The 20,388-nt window shown below is 36.4% G+C and overlaps 1 protein-coding gene across 4 annotated transcripts in view; it reads right to left on the bottom strand.

Annotated features, from left to right (window-relative positions):
- The window catches only part of abl2 (c-abl oncogene 2, non-receptor tyrosine kinase), a 40,037-nt gene that overhangs the window by 4,932 nt on the left and 14,717 nt on the right, over positions 1-20,388 (bottom strand). The window contains exons 1-10 of one of the 4 annotated variants that reach the window (XM_048208739.1): positions 14,397-14,556; positions 7,179-7,343; positions 4,739-5,034; positions 4,383-4,655; positions 3,826-3,910; positions 3,285-3,462; positions 2,956-3,140; positions 2,693-2,845; positions 1,507-1,596; positions 1,035-1,196 (exon numbers count right to left, since the gene is read on the bottom strand). In XM_048208739.1, coding sequence (XP_048064696.1) covers positions 1,035-1,196; positions 1,507-1,596; positions 2,693-2,845; positions 2,956-3,140; positions 3,285-3,462; positions 3,826-3,910; positions 4,383-4,655; positions 4,739-5,034; positions 7,179-7,343; positions 14,397-14,541 — 1,732 coding nt within the window. In that variant the 5' untranslated portion in view covers positions 14,542-14,556. Of the gene's footprint in view, positions 1-1,034; positions 1,197-1,506; positions 1,597-2,692; positions 2,846-2,955; positions 3,141-3,284; positions 3,463-3,825; positions 3,911-4,382; positions 4,656-4,738; positions 5,035-7,178; positions 7,344-8,277; positions 8,503-9,543; positions 9,929-14,396; positions 14,557-20,388 lie in introns of those variants that run through there. The other 3 variants (XM_048208741.1, XM_048208740.1, XM_048208737.1) reach the window with 3 other exon arrangements.

Here is a 20,388-nt window from a genome sequence, read left to right as displayed (position 1 = left end):
TGGTGCCTCAAGCAAATGTCTCAAAAATAAACATAAGAGCAATGCATAGTGTAAATGAAGGCTGTGGGGCGGTATTAGAAGATAGTATATCATGTCAACATTCAGTACCTTGCACTACCGCTCTGCTGCTGACCATCATAAAAAAATGATATAACCTAACCTGGCATATGCTTTTTTACAAGAAACTGTGTAGTATGCCTATGAGCTACTCCTTGCTCTCATAATAGGCTGTCTCTTTAATTCATGAGGTAAAATATTTCAAGAGTGGGCCAAGATATTTTTAATGTATTTTTCACAAATCCTGAGACAAGCAGGGTGTCTAGATATTTGCAACATCGAGATTGTATCACTTGATATGTAGGGGAAAGTAAGATTATCCAGAAGGCAGGACAATGATTAGAGATATAGGAATATAAAAAATTTATGTTTATATATATAAAAATATATATATATATATATATTTTAAAAAGGTTTGATAACATGACAAAAAGAGGCAGCTAAACCAAAAAAACCCACCTTAAAAGTTTATTTTACATAGTCTTAATGTAATTTCAATAAATAGCACATAAATAGTTTTAAATAGAAAAACAATATTGCACAATACATCAAAATGCTTTAATTGTGAGTAAGGTTAAACAGAATTTAATCATAATATAGATACACATGCGGTTGGTGAAGTGCTTATGTGCATACTTGGGGTTTTAGTGACATGCAGAAAATGGGAACAAACGAGCAACAGAATGAAATGAGATGTATTTACAGAAAAATAATCAAAACATGAGAGGGAAAATCTGTTATGAATGTTTATGAACATGTCAGTCATATGATCACGATACATTTTGAACATATTTAAAAATGAAGGTAAATAAAAGAAAGGGATATACAGGATATAGCATAACTTTTTTTAATATTCCTATATTTGTGAGTATTTGGAGGGTTATATACTGCATAGCACTGTTAATCAATAAGGAACACCACTCCCATTCTCTTGAGCTTCTTTTTGAGCCGACTGAGCCGGAGTTGGGCCTGTATACCTGCAGGGCCATGGGGTCCTGCCTCCTCCATATTCTCTTTGTTCTCAGAGTGTTTCTTCTGACCACGAGACTTTGATGGCAAGAGTGGCATATCGTGGCCGAAAGTGTGTGCAAGCCCACCTTGCCCACTAGATGCGGTTTTACACAGTTCTTCGGCTACCTCTGGAGAAGAGTTAGCAGAGAGAAGGTGCATGTTAATATTGTGTTTTACATGAAAGTATCATTGGTTAAGTCTTTATTAAATGTTAACTTCAACTTTATTACAGTCAATTTCCAATGGCAAATTACATTAATGTATTTTCTGTATTAAATTCAATACAAACTGCACCCAAGTTATTTATTGCTTCCTTTTAAGACTGTTTATTGTGCATTGAGTTTTCTGTGCTTAATCATCAAGTATATAAGATCTGCATGAAAAGTCTGCTCAGTCTACGGCTTCATCTGGCACTCATAACAGATGACGCAGTAATACCTTCTGAGATGCTTGAGTCATGGAACATGGTTTCAAAGGCCTGGTGAATCTCAGCAAATGAGGGTCTATCCAGTGGACTCCACTGCCAACCTGCCAAAACACAAACAAAATATGTCTTTACCTAATGACCAAAAGCTTCACTACAGTTCAAAGGCTTGGGGTCTGTATTTTTTACTTTATGAAAGTATGAAAGTATTCTGAAATTCATTTGAGTGTTAAAAATAAAGCTAAGTTGTCCAAGATTTTAAATGAAGCCAGCAAGGCAATAGGCCAGACGCCCATGCCTCAATTATAATAGAGGATGTGTCTCACCCCATTCATGGAGCATTCCAATTGCTGCCATCAGGATTATAAAAAAAAGTGTATCAGTTATCCTTAATGCCTAATGCAGTTAAAATTAGAAATGCAAAAGATGATAATTTGAAGAGATGATACAAATGATTTTTTTAATGTGCAAGTTACTTATGTATTGTTATTTGTGTTTTGAACAATGAAACCGAAGACAAATTCCCATAACATGAATAATAAAGTTACTGAACTGAAGTTAATACTTTTATTCAGCAAGGATACATTAAATTGACCAGTAAAGCCATGTTACAAAAGATTTCTATTTCAAATAAATGTTATTCTTTTGAACTTTGTTCATCAATGAATACTGAAAAAAAGTGTCACGGATTCCACATAACATTAAGCAGCACAACCGTTTTCAACATCGATAAGAAATGTTTCCTTAGCACCAAATCAGCATATTAGAATGATTTCTGAAGGATCATGTGACACACTTGCCATAAAGACTGGAGTAATGATGCTGAAAATTCAGCTTTGAAACAGTAATAAATTACATTTTAAAATATATTAAATAGAAAACAGTTATTTTAAATTGCAAAAACATTTCACAACATTTCTGTTGACTGTATTTTTGATCAAATAAATGCAGCCTTGGTGAGCATGAAAACCTAAAAAAACAAAACAAAAAAAACAACCCCAAACTTTTGAACGGTAGTGTAGCTAGTCCAGAGTGTCTGTCATTAACTTTACGCGATGCTTAAAAAATATAACATTAATGAATGACACTTTACATTATCTGAATATACACTAATTATGTTATACTTTAAATATACATTTCTTTTATGTTATAAAGTGAAAGCTATAAAGTGTTATCGAATTCACTGTTGTTGATACTCACAGGCTCTCATGAGCTCGTAAACTTTAGGGGGACAGCCCTCGGGCTGCTCCATACGATACCCCTTCTCCAGCAGGTCGTACACCTGAGACAGGTCGATACCCGGGTACGGAGACATGCCGTACGTCGCAATCTCCCAAAGCAAAACTCCAAATGCTGGGGAATTTGATGTAAATAAGTGAGTCAGTCTGAAACACATAACTCTTTATAGAGTAAAAGAACTTCTAACACACAACCCTCATGATAAAATTAAATAAGAAACTGACCCCAAACATCTGATTTGATGGAGAAGGTGTTGTAGGCCAGACTCTCTGGTGCTGTCCATTTGATGGGGAATTTGGCACCTGCATGAGCGGTGTAGGTGTCGCCTGTCATCAGACGGCTCAGTCCGAAATCAGCCACCTTGACCACGTGATTCTCTCCAACCAGACAATTACGAGCTGCCAAGTCCCTGAGAAAGAGATCGAGAAGCTGTAGCGAGATCTCTCAATGGGATTTAAGAAAAGCTATAGCAATGTAATCAATGAGAATAGGGGAATTTAAATGACATCTTCAGCATCCTAAAGTCCACTGATGCCTTAAGAACTGTGCTCACCTGTGGATGAAGTTCTTCTTCTCCAGATACTCCATGGCAGAGGAGATCTGAGTGGCCATGTAGAGCAGCACCACAGCGTTCACCTGCTCCCTGTCACACTCACGCAGGTAGTCCAGCAGGTTCCCATGGGGCATGTACTCGGTCACTATGTAGAATGGAGGCTCCAGTGTACACACACCTAGAAGGAGGCATTAGAACTAACCAATTAGGCACAAATCTAAGAATATAATTGGTAAAAACAAATAATTGTCGCTCAGTGCATGTACAAAACCCTGCATTTCTATAGTGGTGTCATGATGAGAATAGTGAATACTTTAGGAATGGGTCATAATATTTGATTTATCAACTCTAAACGTGCACACATTAGCAATATAATTTAGCTAGTACATTTTTCTGATCCACAGAGAAAAGCATCTTCCAAATCAGATTTGTGTCACAAAATGACAAATCATTTATATATGATACCCTTTTTCTATATGTTTTATATGTGACATAAACATGCCGATATGCTGTTTTGCACTTTTTTTCCTAGTATACTCACCCAGTAACTGTACTAGATTGGGATGCTTCACCTCCTTCATGACTGCAGCCTCCTTCAGAAACTCCTCAACTTCCATGGTGTCCTCCTTTAGAATAAAGTGATATAAAAACATAAACATGTATAGAATAACAAGCGATACAAAATCTAATACAAAAAACCTCCTCAAAACAGAAATCCATGAGTGCAATATAATGAACATCCTCTTGGTGGCACACTACACACATAAACCGTTTCCTGGGTAAAATTTTAAAATAAGGTTTCATTTGTTAACATGAAGTAATAAAAAATACTTCTAACTCATTTATTAGTCTTAATTAATTTTAACCTTTACTAATACATTATGAAATTGACATGAACTAAGAGTTAACAATTATATTTTTATTAACTAGTGTTAAAAATAAATATAAATACTGTAATAAATGTTTTGCTTTAGTTAATATACATTTACTTATGTTAACTAATAGGACCTTATTGTAAAGTGTTACTGTTTACTGCAATGAAAAACAATGATATACGTAGAAAACAGAAATAGGCGGATATGCGCATAAAACACACACCTTTAGTGTTTTTACAGCTACAGTGAGGTTGTACTTTTTCCAAACTCCAACGTACACCTCTCCGTACTGGCCACCACCCAATTTGTGCTTCATGGTGATGTCGGTGCGCTCCATCTCCCACTTGTCGTGGATGGGAGAGACACCGTAGACGGTTGGCTTGTTGCATTTTGGAGCGGGATAGTGTAGTGTCGTTACCAGACCATCCGCCACTGTCGAATGATGATGAACCAGCTCAGCTAACGTGCTAAAACGACTCTCAGCTGTTACGTAGACCTGAGACAGAAGAGACAAGTGAATTTAATTTAATTAAAGCAGGAGGAAATTTGCTTTCAAAGTAAAGTGAAACCAGCAAATACCTTTCCGTCAGAGGCGGTGTTGATCCGGTAGTGATAGACCCGTCCCTCGTAGCGAAGCGAGATGGAGAGCTGGCCAGGGCTGCTCTCGCTCTCCCTCACCAGGAAGCTGCCGTTGATCAGGCTGCTGAGCAGGTACTCCGCGGCGCTGCGGGACACAGGGCCGTGATACCAGCTGTGCTTCTCCAGACTGTTCACGGGGGTGATGTAGTTACTGGGTACCCAACCCTGGCCGTTCTTCGAACGGACTTCACTCCACTCTCCATTCTGATTGTACCCCAACACTCGCAGCTTCTCTCCTGAAATACAGAGTGTGAAATCGTTCATATTGTACACAGCAATCGCTTGATATCCAAACATTGTTTTCATAGTTTTGTTCGTACTTGTGTGCAATGTTTTGCCAAGTTTCAGCAATGTAAACCCTTGTTGTTCATGCAAATACATTTGATTTGAATGGAATGGAAAGAGAGATTAGGCAATGCAAGCCACAACAGGTCCATCATTCAGCAATAACATCTGTATCTGGTCTCTCAGGCAGGTAGCTAATGTTTTCATTACATAAGCTCAGACTGAGAAGTAGTAGTCTTATATGTATTCTGGAATCTGAACAAATCCTCAGGGCACCTGGGAGTGGTGGAAGAGAAGTGTCAATCATGACATTGAGATAAATCAATCGAGTATTTGATGTACTGTGCTGTTTTTGAATTACCCCAAATACGTGCGTATCAGATGGACATCTTTGATTGCATCACACACCATGAATGTCACATTTTTAAGACACTTTACAAGATAAAAATAGTATTTTTTACAAGATATGCCTTCAAAAGCACTTTTGAAAACATCTCAAGAGCCATGTGTTCTGTTCCATTAAGCTGTGCTCCGTCTAGCTGTTTGGAAAAAAAAAATCCTCTCCAGAGTGTTGAATCATTGTTGACGCAGTCAAACTGCTGTTGAACACAATGTCATAACCAAATTTTAAAAAGAGGCCCTTTTTGGCATGTTTGCGTATTTCTGTTGCTGAGTTTAGATTGAAAAGCTCGAGAAACATTTATTATTATCAATGTAGAAAACATTTGTGCTGCTTAATATTTTTGTGGAATCCGTGACCTTTTTTCAGTATTCTTTGATGAATATATGGTCACTTTTGATCAATTTAATGCATTCTTGTTAGTAAAACTACTCACTTCTTTTTAAAATTTATGGTAAAGAATATATTACTTTTTTTATTATTATTATTATTAGATACAATACACTTTTTTTTTGCTGTTCAATGCTGTCCTCCTCTTCCTTAAAAAAAAAAAAAAAGTATATAAATTATTTTTTTTAGAAAATGACAGATCGTTTCACTAGATAACACCCTTATTCCTTGGCTGGGATCTTGTAGAGCCCTTTGAAGCTGCATTGAAACTGCAATTTGGACCTTCAACCCGTTGTATCCCAGTGAAGTCAACTATAAGGAGAAAAATCCTGGAATGTTTTCCTCAAAAACCTTAATTTCTTTTCATCTGAAGAAAGAAAGACAAACATCTTGGATGACATGGAGGTGAGTAAATTATCAGGAAATTTTAATTCTGAAGTGAAGTAATCTTTTAACCTTGTTGTGATCCCATCAAGCATTGGTCCAGTAGAGGGTGCTCTCATTATTTTGGGGAAACAGAGTTCAGACCCACTAGCTTTCAGACAGCAAGTGTTTTTTGCTAATCCTAAATCGACACTGGCGCGGCAACAAGGCCCTCACGACAAGACAAGAAGAGACTGGCGCATCGGTGCCAACCAGACGACATTGCATTACTGACCATTAGCGGTTACTTCAGAGAGAAAGAGCAGGCTGCTAACTCCCTCTCTATGAACTCTCTTCTCTTTGCTAGTCTGTGTTTACCCACCTGCTTTTCACCCAGCTGACGGGATTACACTTCAAAACGGACATTAGCCTTAGCGGTAGCCATGCAGCATGGAGCATCTGAGCATAAAACCGCCTGACTCATGTTCCAAAGTCTATTACAACACGCTGGAAAGAGTTGTGGGCGTTAGTGCATATGGCTCAGGTTGGTGCCCATGTGTTCATGCTCCTCAGCTTGAGTAAAACAAACTTTAGCCTCCGTTTTCATTTTTAGCATGTTTTTTTTTTGTGCTTTGATCCTACAAACTGCTGCTGGGAAGAGGAACAACGAGATCTGAAGTAAAGAAAAGAGGAAGGAGAACGATGGAAGGAAGAGGAAGGATAATGGCATGGTGTCCTTGTTATAAAGAAGGAGGAAGTTATCAATAATGGTTGTAAAAACACTCTCCGGCCTTGTTTATTCCAGGTATTAAAATTTTGTCCTGGGTCACACTACCAATGCAATGTGGTTTGTCATTTGGTGGATATGAAACTGTTAAAAGTGAACAATGAAACCAAGCACAACTTGTTGCACAACCACTCGTCTCTTTTTGACGATCATACCTTTCGTGATGCTCAGCGTGTTGTCACCACTGGCAACGAAGTCGTAAAGCGCAACGAAGAGGTTCGGGTCACTCTCAGCAGCACCCAACAGATTCTCCTTTGAGCTCCAGCGCACCGCTTCAGTCAGCGCCGTCGAGTCCAGTCCAAACGGCCTGTGCAGGGCCTCTGTCAGGAAGAAAGACACACAAAGAAAATGCTAAGTAACAGAAAAAATAAGGCGGCTGTTGATGGAACATATGACATCTCAAATGAGACAAGGCCTCTGGGAAGGGCAAAATGAGTCAATATAACAGGAGGGGTTTCAGAAAAAAAGTTGCTGCAACAAGTTAACGTCAAGGTGGAGAGAGAGCAGCAGACCATATGACGCAAAGTGAAAACAAGGAAGGTGATTCAAAGTGGTATCACTTTGCTCCTTACGTCATAACCAATTTAATGATCTCTTTTTCCAAATCATGTGCAAACAATACATGAAGGCTACACAAAATGGCAATTAATCATTCTAAAAAAGCTTTACTAGTAGATTATAGGTATGATTGACATTCAATTAACTGTGACAATAATTTATTATTATTTAATGATTAAACATTTTACAATCTACTTAAGAAAGCATTATTGGAGAAAGTATGTTTAGGTTCAGTAATTTCACTTTAATGGCAATTAATAGGTCCTTTTCATTGCCATTAATGTGAAATAACTGAACATAAACATACAAGCATATAAACATACATGAAAATTTCAGATGGCACTCACTTTGTAACATATTTTGTATAAAAACTTACATTCATTATATATGGTTATAGTTAAACTACACACCACCATATCCATGTAGCCATTTTAACTTTAAGTATTTATCTATTAGAAACACTCCAAACACTTCCAATTTTGAAAAGCAGATGAACACTGGAAACACCCAAAGAGAAAATAATTTGACCCGGTTAAAGCTTCCACACTGACCATACAAAAAACAAAACAAAACACAAATACACATCCCTCAACCTGAAATACTCCACAAAACTCATTGACACTCAGGGCACAAGCGCAGCACTGGCGATGAGACCAGACAACTTTAAAAAAAAAAAAAAAAAAAAAAAGGGGCTACCTGCGAAGCAATAGTGGTCCACATCCTGTAGGCTGGACTGTTTGGTCAGCCTGGCCCTCTCTTCTTCAAAACTACTGCTGGACGGCAGGGTCCTCAATGACATAATCTAGCAGCACTAGATTAAAGTCTAATCTCACATGGAATAAAACAAGACCTGATGCGGTGAGGGTTCTGCTTCAATCTGAGAGGGTTTGATTCTTAAGCAAGATTTTAAGGAGGGGAGGAGCATGAAAGTGCTTTGAGGTTGGAAAATGTTTTTGGGAGAGTCTCCACGCCTTGAGCATGCCTGCGTCTGCTGGTCTTCCTCGCAGCTGTCAACCAGCCACAAACACATACGCTGCATGTCTGGGCAGCTGCCCCTTTCCTTAGGGAAAAGTGTGGCGAGACAAAACACGGGAAGGGACAGATTAGGAAAGACTTCAGAAACTTACTTTAATAATCATTATAACAAATTCTGCCTCCAAGATTTGGTTTGATTTTTCAAAACTAATGTGGTGTTACCATGGTACAGGGGTGGTATCAAAAAGCAACACCATGGAATTTGATATGTCAAATGATTGCAATTTTCACATCCCCGAGGTATTTACATTAACATACCAACTTGCAAGAGCAACAGCCAAATTATTCATCCTCAACTTGCATCACAAAATCAACAGCAGCATAAGCAAGTCCATCATGACACATCATGATAAATACAATGGACGGCTTCACAATGGTAATCTAGTCATTCAACACACCAACTAGATGAACTAATTTTTAAAATCTGGCTGATGCCAATAAAGTGATAATTATTTTAAATGCTATGACTGTTAATCAATAAATGGCCAACATTATAAAACAATAAAAAAAGAAGAAAAAAAAAATCAATAATGTTAAACTACTGCTAAAAGTTATACTTCAATTTGAAAAAAAAAAAAAATCCTTTCCATTCAAAGAATTCTGAGAAGACAAAAAAAAAAAAAAAAAAAAAGTATCATGTTTCCACAAAAATATTAAACAGCACCAAGACTGGGAAGCACCGAATCAGCATATTAGAATGATTTCTGAAGGATCATGTGACACTGATCCCAAAAAGATCCCAATAAATTAAACTCAAAACAATCATTATGCATAAAAGACACAAGCCAAGCCAAAGACTGGTCTTCTGCCAGGTCTTACACAACGCAATAAACAAGCAAGAACACGCAGCTCAGACAGTCAAGGCCTGTGTGGCAAACCCGACTTCGCCACACACAGGCACATATGCACACAGATATATTGCCCTACCTTTATTCCTAACCAGCATGCAGTGTTTCCCAGTCCTGGTCAGCTGACTGATCCACAGTTCCCAATACATGATCCCAGTTCCAGTACAAGGCTGATGGGAAAACACTCTAGCCGCCAATACTCAGTTCTGGGTTTAATTCATACAAGACAGCGAGTTGAAAATCTGACACGTTCCTCTTGGTTGAATCATTTCAGAGTCTCCGGTGCAGCTCCAAACTCAGAGTTTCCAACCCCGCAGCCGGAATGCCAGTCCAACTTGATTGTGGGCCTCCATGCCAACTGCCTTGAGTAAGAAATGTCCACATGTGCTTGTGTGAGATATGGGAAGAGTGGAGTTCTGAGGGTGGTTTTATTGGATGTCTTGCGAGGGGAGGCGTGTGGGGGGCCCGTTGGTTTCAGAAGGGGGTAGGAACGAGCAGATGGTTCCATTTCTGCGCCATGTGTGCCGCCTGTGCTGCCTACCCAACATCCTCATGGGAGAGGCTGGAAAAGCATGGAGGTGTGGAAACGCTAGAACAAAATGTCTGTGTGACATTAAACGTACCCGTGAGTTTCAGAGCAACATGTAAAGTGTGTTAAGACGGGATGCTCATTGCTCAATTATTCAGGCACACCAAAAACCGCTCAACATTAAGGGAAAAATTCATCAGCACACAAAACCACAATAGACTAGACCCAGTATTTCTCAACTCTAGTTCTCAGGTTTTAGTTTCACTATTCAACACACTAAGAATCTTGTGAGTTGAATCAGCTGTTTTAATTAATGAGACATCTAAAACATTCTGGTAGGTAGATGATGTCTGCGTGGAAAAATAAAATGCTTATGTGAACATAGTAAAAGAAAAAGAAAAAAGATTGGAGTCTTAATGTTTAGACTACAGAGGTCAGCTACTGAGAAGTCTAATGGACAACAAGACCACCATCAAGTCATGTCAAAATGATTCATGCGACAAGAACACATGAATGCCAGACAATGTCTTACCAATTGCCATCAGTCATTGAGCCACACATTCAAGTTGGGAGTGTGTCAATCAAATAATAATGTTTGATGCTTACTGTTATTGAACGCAAGTTAAAGATGGTAGTGAATGTTGACTGTACAAATTAGTTGGGCTGTCACGATTCCTGGATTAAATTCTAGTGCTAGATTTTTAAAAAATCCTTGACTGCAATTTACCTGTGTCAATTAACCGGCAAAATACTGGAAGTGGTGCATTCCACGGACAAGAATATATGAACCGCATTATTAGACCATTTTTTAAGGCTGCATGATATATTAAAACCATTTAAAATCATAATATAGCATAGTGCAATTGTGAAACACAAAAGCTGTGTAGCGAAGCAGCTCGGTTAACAAACTCCATCTCTGCATATGCTGCAAGTCTGGGTTGCTTATAATGTTTATTTGGGAGCGCAACATGCACCATTTCACCAGATATGTAACGTAAATCATTTATAAACCTACGCCAACACTGGAGAATACATCAACAATGCACGTTTCTGAATATGTTAATTGTTACTCATCGCAATTTCAAAATAAAGGTTTAAACCTTTTTGCAAAGGTTTTGTTTGCAAAATTTTGCATGTTTTGATGTCCACATGTTCTTGTTCAAGAAATTACAGGGGCTGTAGCATTTCTATCGTAAAGAAGAGGCCAAATATTAAAGATCAAGTGGACTTTTTAATTAAATGCTGTTTGGCCAAAAGGGTTATAATACATGTACCCAAGTTGATTGTTTATATTATTGTATATTACATTGTAAGTATTTTAACAATGTTCTTCAATAAAACTATGATTACTTGCTTTTGATACCTTATTTGAATCAATTAAGTAATTTTAAAGGCTATAGTCCACTTAGGCTTATTTTTATCACCACGAAAAAAAAAAAGAAAAAAAGAAAAAAGAAATCCAATAACACAATTAATAGTCAAAATAATCGACTGATTACTCGATTAGCAAAATAATTGTTATTGACAGCCCTACAAATTAGTATACATTTGTTCATCTTAGTGCTGCATGATGTATCGAAATAAAATCAATATCACAATATGACTGATTTCAGGGAAAAGGTTGTTTGCAGGTAAAAAAAAAAAAAAAAGTCTTTCTTTATGATAGATATAGCGATTTAGGTAGAGCGACAGAACAATAGAGCAACAGAAAGTGACAGAATGACAGATAGAGCAATCAACAATAGATGATAGAACGATAGATAAAATGATAGAAAGAACGATAGAACGATAGATAAAACGATAGAAAGATATAACGATAGATAGATAAAACGATAGAAAGAACGAGATAGATAGAATGATAGAAAGAACGAGATAGGAGAACGATAGATAGAACGATAGAAAGAATGATAGATAGATAGATAGAGATAGATAGATAGATAAAATGACAGAAAGAACGATAGATAAAACGATAGAAAGATAGAACGATAGATAAAACAACAGAAAGATATAACGATAAAACAACAAAGATATAACGATAGATAGATAAAACGATAGAAAGAACGTGATAGATAGAATGATAGAAAGAACGAGATAGAGCGATAGAACGATAGATAGATAGAACGATAGATAAAACGATAGAAAGATAGAACGATAGATAAAACAACAGAAAGATATAACGATAGATAGATAAAACAATAGAAAGAACGAGATAGATAGAATGATAGAAAGAACGAGATAGAGCGATAGAACGATAGAACGATAGATAGATAGAACGATAGATAAAACGATAGAAAGAATGATAGATAGATAGATAGATAGAGATAGATAGATAGATAAAATGACAGAAAGAACGATAGATAAAACGATAGAAAGATATAACGATAGATAAAACAACAGAAAGATATAACGATAGATAGATAAAACGATAGAAAGAACGAGATAGATAGAATGATAGAAAGAATGAGATAGAGCGATAGAACGATAGATAGATAGAACGATAGATAAAAGATAGAACGATAGATAAAACAACAGAAAGATATAACGATAGATAGATAAAACAATAGAAAGAACGAGATAGAATGATAGAAAGAACGAGATAGAGCGATAGAACGATAGAACGATAGATAGATAGAACGATAGATAAAACGATAGAAAGATAGAACGATAGATAAAACGATAGAAAGATAGAACGATAGATAAAATGATAGAAAGATAGAACGATAGATAAAAATGATAGATAGATAAAACGATAGAAAGAACGATAGATAGAACGATAGAAAGAATGATAGATAAAATGATAGAAAGAACGATAGATAGAACGATAGAAAGAACGATAGATAGAACAATAGAAAGAATGATAGATAGAACGATAGAAAGAACGATAGATAAAACGATAGAAAGATAGAACGATAGATAAAACAACAGAAAGATATAACGATAGATAGATAAAACGATAGAAAGAATGAGATAGATAGAATGATAGAAAGAACGAGATAGAGCGATAGAACGATAGATAGATAGAACGATAGATAAAACGATAGAAAGATAGAACGATAGATAAAAATGATAGATAGATAAAACGATAGAAAGAACGATAGATAGAACGATAGAAAGAATGATAGATAAAATGATAGAAAGAATGATAGATAGAACGATAGAAAGAACGATAGATAGAACAATAGAAAGAATGATAGATAGATAGAACGATAGAAAGAACGATAGATAAAACGATAGAAAGATAGAACGATAGATAAAACAACAGAAAGATATAACGATAGATAGATAAAACGATAGAAAGAACGATAGAAAGAACGAGATAGAGCGATAGAACGATAGATAGAACGATAGATAAAACGATAGAAAGATAGAACGATAGATAAAACAACAGAAAGATATAACGATAGAAAGAACGAGATAGATAGAATGATAGAAAGAACGAGATAGAGCGATAGAACGATAGATAGAACGATAGATAAAACGATAGAAAGATAGAACGATAGATAAAACAACAGAAAGATATAACGATAGATAGATAAAACGATAGAAAGAACGAGATAGATAGAATGATAGAAAGAACGAGATAGAGCGATAGAACGATAGATAAAACGATAGAAAGATAGAACGATAGATAAAATGATAGAAAGATAGAACGATAGATAAAAATGATAGATAGATAAAATGATAGAAAGAACGATAGATAGAACGATAGAAAGAATGATAGATAAAATGATAGAAAGAACGATAGATAGAAAGAACGATAGATAGAACAATAGAAAGAATGATAGATAGATAGAACGATAGAAAGAACGATAGATAGAGCGATAGATATAAAATGATAGATAGATAGAACGATAGATAAAACCGTAGAAAGATAGAACGATAGATAAAACGATAGAAAGATATAACGATAGATAGATAAAACGATAGAAAGAACGATAGATAGATAGAACGATAGAAAGAACGATAGAGCGATAGAACAATAGATAGATAGAACGATAGATAAAACGATAGAAAGATAGAACGATAGAACGATAGATAAAATGATAGAAAGATAGAACGATAGATAAAAACAATAGATAGACAAAACGATAGAAAGAACGATAGATAGATAGATAAAACGATGAAAGAACGATAGATAGAACGATAGAAAGAACGATAGATAGAACGATAGAAAGAACGATAGAACGATAGAAAGAACGATAGATAGAGCGATAGAACGATAGATAGATAGATAGAACGATAGATAGATAGGACGATAAATATAGAACGATAGATAGATAGATAGATAGATAGATAGATAGATAGATAGATAGATAGATAGATAGATAGATAGATAATGTCCTGCCACATTCACAAACATCGCTCACCCTCATGCAACACTTCTGATTGATCTAGAAACTGACCCGCACAGGGCACGTCGTGTGGCCGCATGTGTTTGTCCAGCGTGTGCTCCTCAGCACACGTGCGGTTTCTGTGTGTGTCTTTGTGTGCAGGAGCTTCGCTGTGAGACAGCTGGGGGAGTGCTGTGTGCGCGGTGTGAATGGGCATACTGAACGGACTGACCTGTATGGCCTTGTCCTGATGGGAGTTTAGCGCAGCTGTTGTGCTGGGCTTAGGCCAGGCTTATGGCAGCTGCACCAGCACCTCTGTACTCTGACTGGAGCTGCTCTCAACTAACACAGCTTATGGACAGAACATCCTGATCTGAAAGGCCATTAAACTTCTGTTCCTTTACAATCAATAACTTCAAACTGCACTTTGGTGCACTTCAGCTTCATTAGCAAGTACGGGTTAACAAAAGCCCAGTAAAAAAAAAAAAAAAAAATCTAAAATGTTACATAAAATGCTGCTAATTAGTTAATTTAGGCATCACAACATTACAAGATTACAAAAACGTAGGCAAAATACTTTGAGTAACACGTCATTCCAGCTCATATAAGAATATTTATGCACAAGCATGTTTTACTTGAAATCACACCAGTCATGGGACGTTCTGAAAGCCTGTCAAAAGAGGAACAGTAACTGAGAGGGGGCGGGGTTTAGTGATGAGTCAATTGTCTCAACTCCTCCCCAAAATCCAATAAACCAGACACCTCATCTGCCCATCATCAGCTCTGAAATTCCCAAGGCACAGAACAGAACAGCCCCCTAACGTTACACTGGAATGAGACGTGTGCAGGAGGAAACAGCTTTGTTCAAGGACAAACACATTCCCTGATACTGCAGGATCTTTCTCTGTACTTAAGAACTTTTCAAATCAGGCTGTAAGTGTCAGCAGAGTAGAGCACATGTAATTCAACAGGTAGATGGATACACTGCTGCCAGGGTCTCCCATCACGGTGATAGCTGCCTACGTTCATAGTCTGTGTGCGGATGGACAGAATAGCTGTAATTTCCTTCAAACAAATTAATTAACTAAATCACCAAAAAGAATAAATACTGCAAAATATGTTACAGGGATAGTTCACCCAAAAATTTAAATTCTGTTCTCATTTACTCACCCTAGTAGTTCCAAACCTGTATGAATTTCTTTGTTCTGCTGAACACAAAGGAAGATATTTGGAAGAATGTCTGTAACCAAACAGATCTCGTCCCCCTATTTAGTTACCATGGTAGGAAAAATAAATACTATGGTAGTCAATGGGGGACGAGATCTGTTAGGTTAGACGTTCTTCCAAATATATTCCTTTTTGTTCAGCAGAACAAAGAAATTCATACAGGTTTGGAACTACTTGAGGGTGAGTAAATGACAGAATTTTCATTTTTGGGTGAACTATTCCATTAAAGGTGCCCTAGATTCAAAAATTGAATTTACCTCGGCATAGTTAAATAACAAGAGTTCAGTACATGGAAAAGACATACAGTGAGTCTCAAACCCCATTGTTTCCTCCTTCTTATATAAATCTCATTTGTTTAAACGACCTCAGAAGAACAGGCGAATCTCAACATAACACCGACTGTTACGTAACAGTCGGGGTGTACGCCCCCAATATTTGCATAATGCCAGCCCATGTTCAAGGGATTACACAAGCCAGTATTAACGTCTGGAGCTGCACACAGCCGAATCATCAGACTAGGTAAGCAAGAACAACAGCGAAAAATGGCAGATGGAGCAATAATAACTGACATAATCCATGATAGCATAATATTTTAAGTGATATTTGTAAATTGTCTTTCTAAATGTTTCGTTAGCATGTTGCTAATGTACTGTTAAATGAGGTTAAAGTTACCATCGTTTCTTACTGTATTCACGGAGACAAGAGCCGTCGCTATTTTCATTTTTTAAACACTTGCAGTCTGTATAATTCATAAACACGACTTCATTCTTTATAAATCTCTCCAACAGTGTAGCATTGGCCGTTAGCCACGGAGGACAGTCTCTCAAATTCACTCAGAATAAAACGTTAACATCCAAATAAATACTTTACTCACATAATTCGAAGCATGCATACAGCATGCATGACAAACATCTTGTAAAGATCAATTTGAGGGTTATATTAGCTGTGTGAACTTTGTAAATGCGCTGTAATATAGTCGACAGCTCGTGTGGCAGGGAGCATGCGATTTAAGGGGGCGGCGCCGAGTGTAAATCAGTGCATTGTTAATGATGCCCCAAAATAGGCAGTTAAAAAAATTAATTTAAAAAAATCTATGGGGTGTTTTGAGCTGAAACTTCACAGACACATTCAGGAGACACCTTAGACTTATATTACATCTTGTGAAAAAGCATTCTTGGGCACCTTTAATGAACAATGGCCAATCAGAGGTGTTTACGAATCTGCTCAACAGTGCTCAATCAGTCACATTTTTAAAATTTCAGTGGAATCGAAGTCGGTACTTTTGACATCACTACTAGGGGGCAATAAGTCTTAAATTATTTAAAATTTAGTTATATTAACGTAATCTTAATTAAAATGATTAAGGAAAAAAAACGATATACACATTAAAATGACTATTTTTTTGAGCTTTTTATTACAACAAGGGTAACAAAGGTACAGCTTGGATTGGAGGGCCTTTGAATATTATCTTGGAGTCAAAAGGTTGAGAACCACAGCTCTAAAAAAAAAAAAACAGTTAACCTAAAATGAACATTCTGTCATTATTTATTTAACCCTCATGTTGTTCCAAACCTGAAAACAAAAAGTAATTTTTAAAATGACAGTTTGTGCAAAACATTTTTTTTTTTTAAAAAAAAAGGTTATAAAAAAAAAAAAAGAAAAAAGAAAAAAGAAAAAAGAAAAAAAAAAAGGAAAAAATGATGCTATTGAAACCAAAACAACTTTCTCACTGTCTCAAATGCTGAAAAAATATGCAACATGCATTTTTCAGTTTTGGACAAGAACGCACGCTAGACAACACCTTCTGTGCAAGATTATATAATAATGGCTTAAATTTGGTTAGCTCTTCACAAAACCTCTTACAAACCTTTCACAGAATTGGAATATAGCTCAGAAGTTGTATGAACTACTTTTCTGTTTTATTTTTGGAGCTTGACATCATCTAATCATGTTGTACAACAAGAGCTCTGCTATGATTCTTTAAAATGTAAATTTACTAGCATTCAAAAACAATAACAGCATACAAGTTTTGAACAATTTGAGGGAGAGTAAATAGTAACAGACTTTAATTTTCATGGTAAACTATTCCTTTAACTGGAATAGGAGAAAGTATTTCAAAATTGAACAAATGACATGTCATATTTTGTGGATTTAGAGGTGTGAGGCAAGAATCACCATTACACCCCAAGAGTGTTGGTGAAGTGTTGTGCTTGGGAATGACAGCACAAGCTCACCTGTTTATCTGAAAGTGCTCAGCACATCACAGCGAAAGCCACGTGGTGCAAGACAAGGCCTATTTTTAGATCCAGCACAAAACAAAACTATCTTGCCATAAATACTCCCAGAATAATCACGCTGTGTACATGCACAGAGGAACCACCGAACAATGATTCCTCAAACAATGGGCCCATATAAACAGAACACTATGAAGGACAGATCCTGTTCATTCACAATAATGAGGATCCAACAAGAGCCCTCTGCAACAAAGAATGCACAGTTGTCCCCCCTCTCACTCAGTCTCTTCCTCCTTTCCAGTAAATGGCTCTTCAGTTGAAAAGACTAATGCAGTATATAACAGGACAACAGACAATCTGGGGCCCGTTTCAATAAGGAGGTTCAACCAACTCTGATTTAAAACTTGAACTCTAAGTTGACTTACCCTGAAATGGGAAACTCTGAGTTTTCTGTTCCAGAACAGTTGAATTGAGTTAGTTCAATCGACTCCGAGTAGGTTGACTCCGAGTTAAGCGCGTGCACCACGACTATGAAAAGCCGTCATCCATGGAGCTCCGATATTACGATTCACCGTGGCAACAACATGTGACAAAAGGACATCCGCATACTTCTGAGTCAATACAAGTTTAATTCTTACCACTGTTATAATAATCATTTTCATAGTATATCCGACATGCAAAAAGAGGAAGAAAAAATTATAATTTAACAGGATGCAATAATAAGAGTGTAATTGATTTTATCATTATTAAACACTCGTTAGGCAATTTGCTTGCACTTTTAGAACATTTTCTTCATTTTTATTGAAAATAAATGCATTTCTGAGGTGATGTATGATGGGAAAAGGGAGAATAGCGAGCTCGGCAGAAGGTCGGAATTGAATCCAGTCAATCGCATCGCACGTTAATTCTCCGCAACCAATACACCACTGCCTACAGTAAAAATCAATTTTAACCTGGTCTGACATTGGTGGACGGAGCTACTGTAAATTTGCACTTAGTAATAGACATTCCGAATAATCTTGTTTTCCGTTTGCATTAAGATTATTTTTATTACCACACTGGCAGATATTGATAATTTTACTTAAGTGAAATTCAATTAATTTAAATCCCCCAGTAAACAAGACTAAATATCTTATAGCATTTTCTTATATGCAAAATCCATCTTGATTTAAGACTTTTTAGATATTTGTACTTGAAATAGGACAAAAAATACAAAAAATAGCATTTTTGCAGTGTGAATGAATGAGTGAACTATTTAAACATCACTTGCACTTTAAAAAGGGGGAGGAGACCGAAGGAAACTCAGGGTTTACCAAAGAAAACCTGCTCCTGACCAGGTTAGGTTCACAGAGTAAGTTACCATGGTAACCTGCTTTCTCGGGTTTGATATACCTCCCATTCTGAAACGGAAAACCCAGAGTTTCCCTCATTTCAGGGTTAACATACTCAGAGTTTTCACTTAACCTCCTTTCTGAAATGGGCCCCTGATGAATACAAATGTCAATAGGAGAACTTGAGAAATTACGATTAACAAAACGTGTCAACAATAGGGATGGGAATCGTAATGAATTTAAAAGGAAAGTTCACCCAAAAACCGAAAAATGTGAAAAATTCTGTCATCATTTACTCACCCACAAGTGGTTCCAAACCTGTATGAGTTTCTTTTTATCTGCTGAACACAAAAGATGATATTTTGAAGAATGTTAGTAACCAAAGAGTTGATGGTAGCCATTGACTGCCACCGTATTTTTTTTCCATATTATGGAAGTCAATTACTACTGTCAACTGTTTGGTAACTAGCTATTCTTCAAATCTTCTCAAAACCAAGAAACTCATACAGGTTTGGATCAACTTGAGGGTGAGTAAATGATGACAGAATTTTCATTTTTGGGTAAACTATCCCTTCAACAATTCCCATTCTGTTTTTTAATAGCCTATGATTGATTCATTTACCCCCTTTAATGAAAGAAATATCTGGAAAAGAATGCAATTCTGGTGCCAAATGATGAGATAAATTTTAATAATAAATACATTTAACAAAAACAATCCTTGCAAAAGGTCTGTTTACACAGACTTTTTAAAGGCAGCATAAATGCAATTTAATAACCGTTTCATATTAAACAACTAATAAAATATATAAATTACTATAATATATTTAAAAAAACATTATAGTATATAAAAGATCAAATATATTATACAAAGCAAACAACAAAAAAGAACCCTTATATCACATAGGCTACTGCTCAAACGTTTGGGATTGGTAAGATGTTTTTATGTTTTTGAAAGAAGTCTCAGGCTCACCAAGGCTGCATTTATTTAATCAAAAATACAGCAAAACAGTAATATATTCACAATATTATGCAATAATATATTTCACAATATTAATGCAACTGAAATATGTAAAAATGTAATTAGGGCCCAAGCGAAAATTCGCGCAGGGCCCTCTTGTTCTTCTAAGGATTATTATTAGGGCCCAAGCGAAAATTCGCGCAGGGCCCTCTTGTTCTTCTAAGGATTATTATTATTTTTTTTTTTTTTTTTTTTTTTATTTTTTTTCCGTCTTCCGGGGCTTTTTGGGGGCCTTAACATGCTCAAAAACTCTT

This window comes from Megalobrama amblycephala, linkage group LG12 (assembly GCF_018812025.1).
Source record: "Megalobrama amblycephala isolate DHTTF-2021 linkage group LG12, ASM1881202v1, whole genome shotgun sequence".
Taxonomy (NCBI): Eukaryota; Metazoa; Chordata; class Actinopteri; order Cypriniformes; family Xenocyprididae; genus Megalobrama; species Megalobrama amblycephala.
Note: the sequence above shows the minus strand (reverse complement) of the source record. Positions and strands in the feature narration are given on the sequence as shown.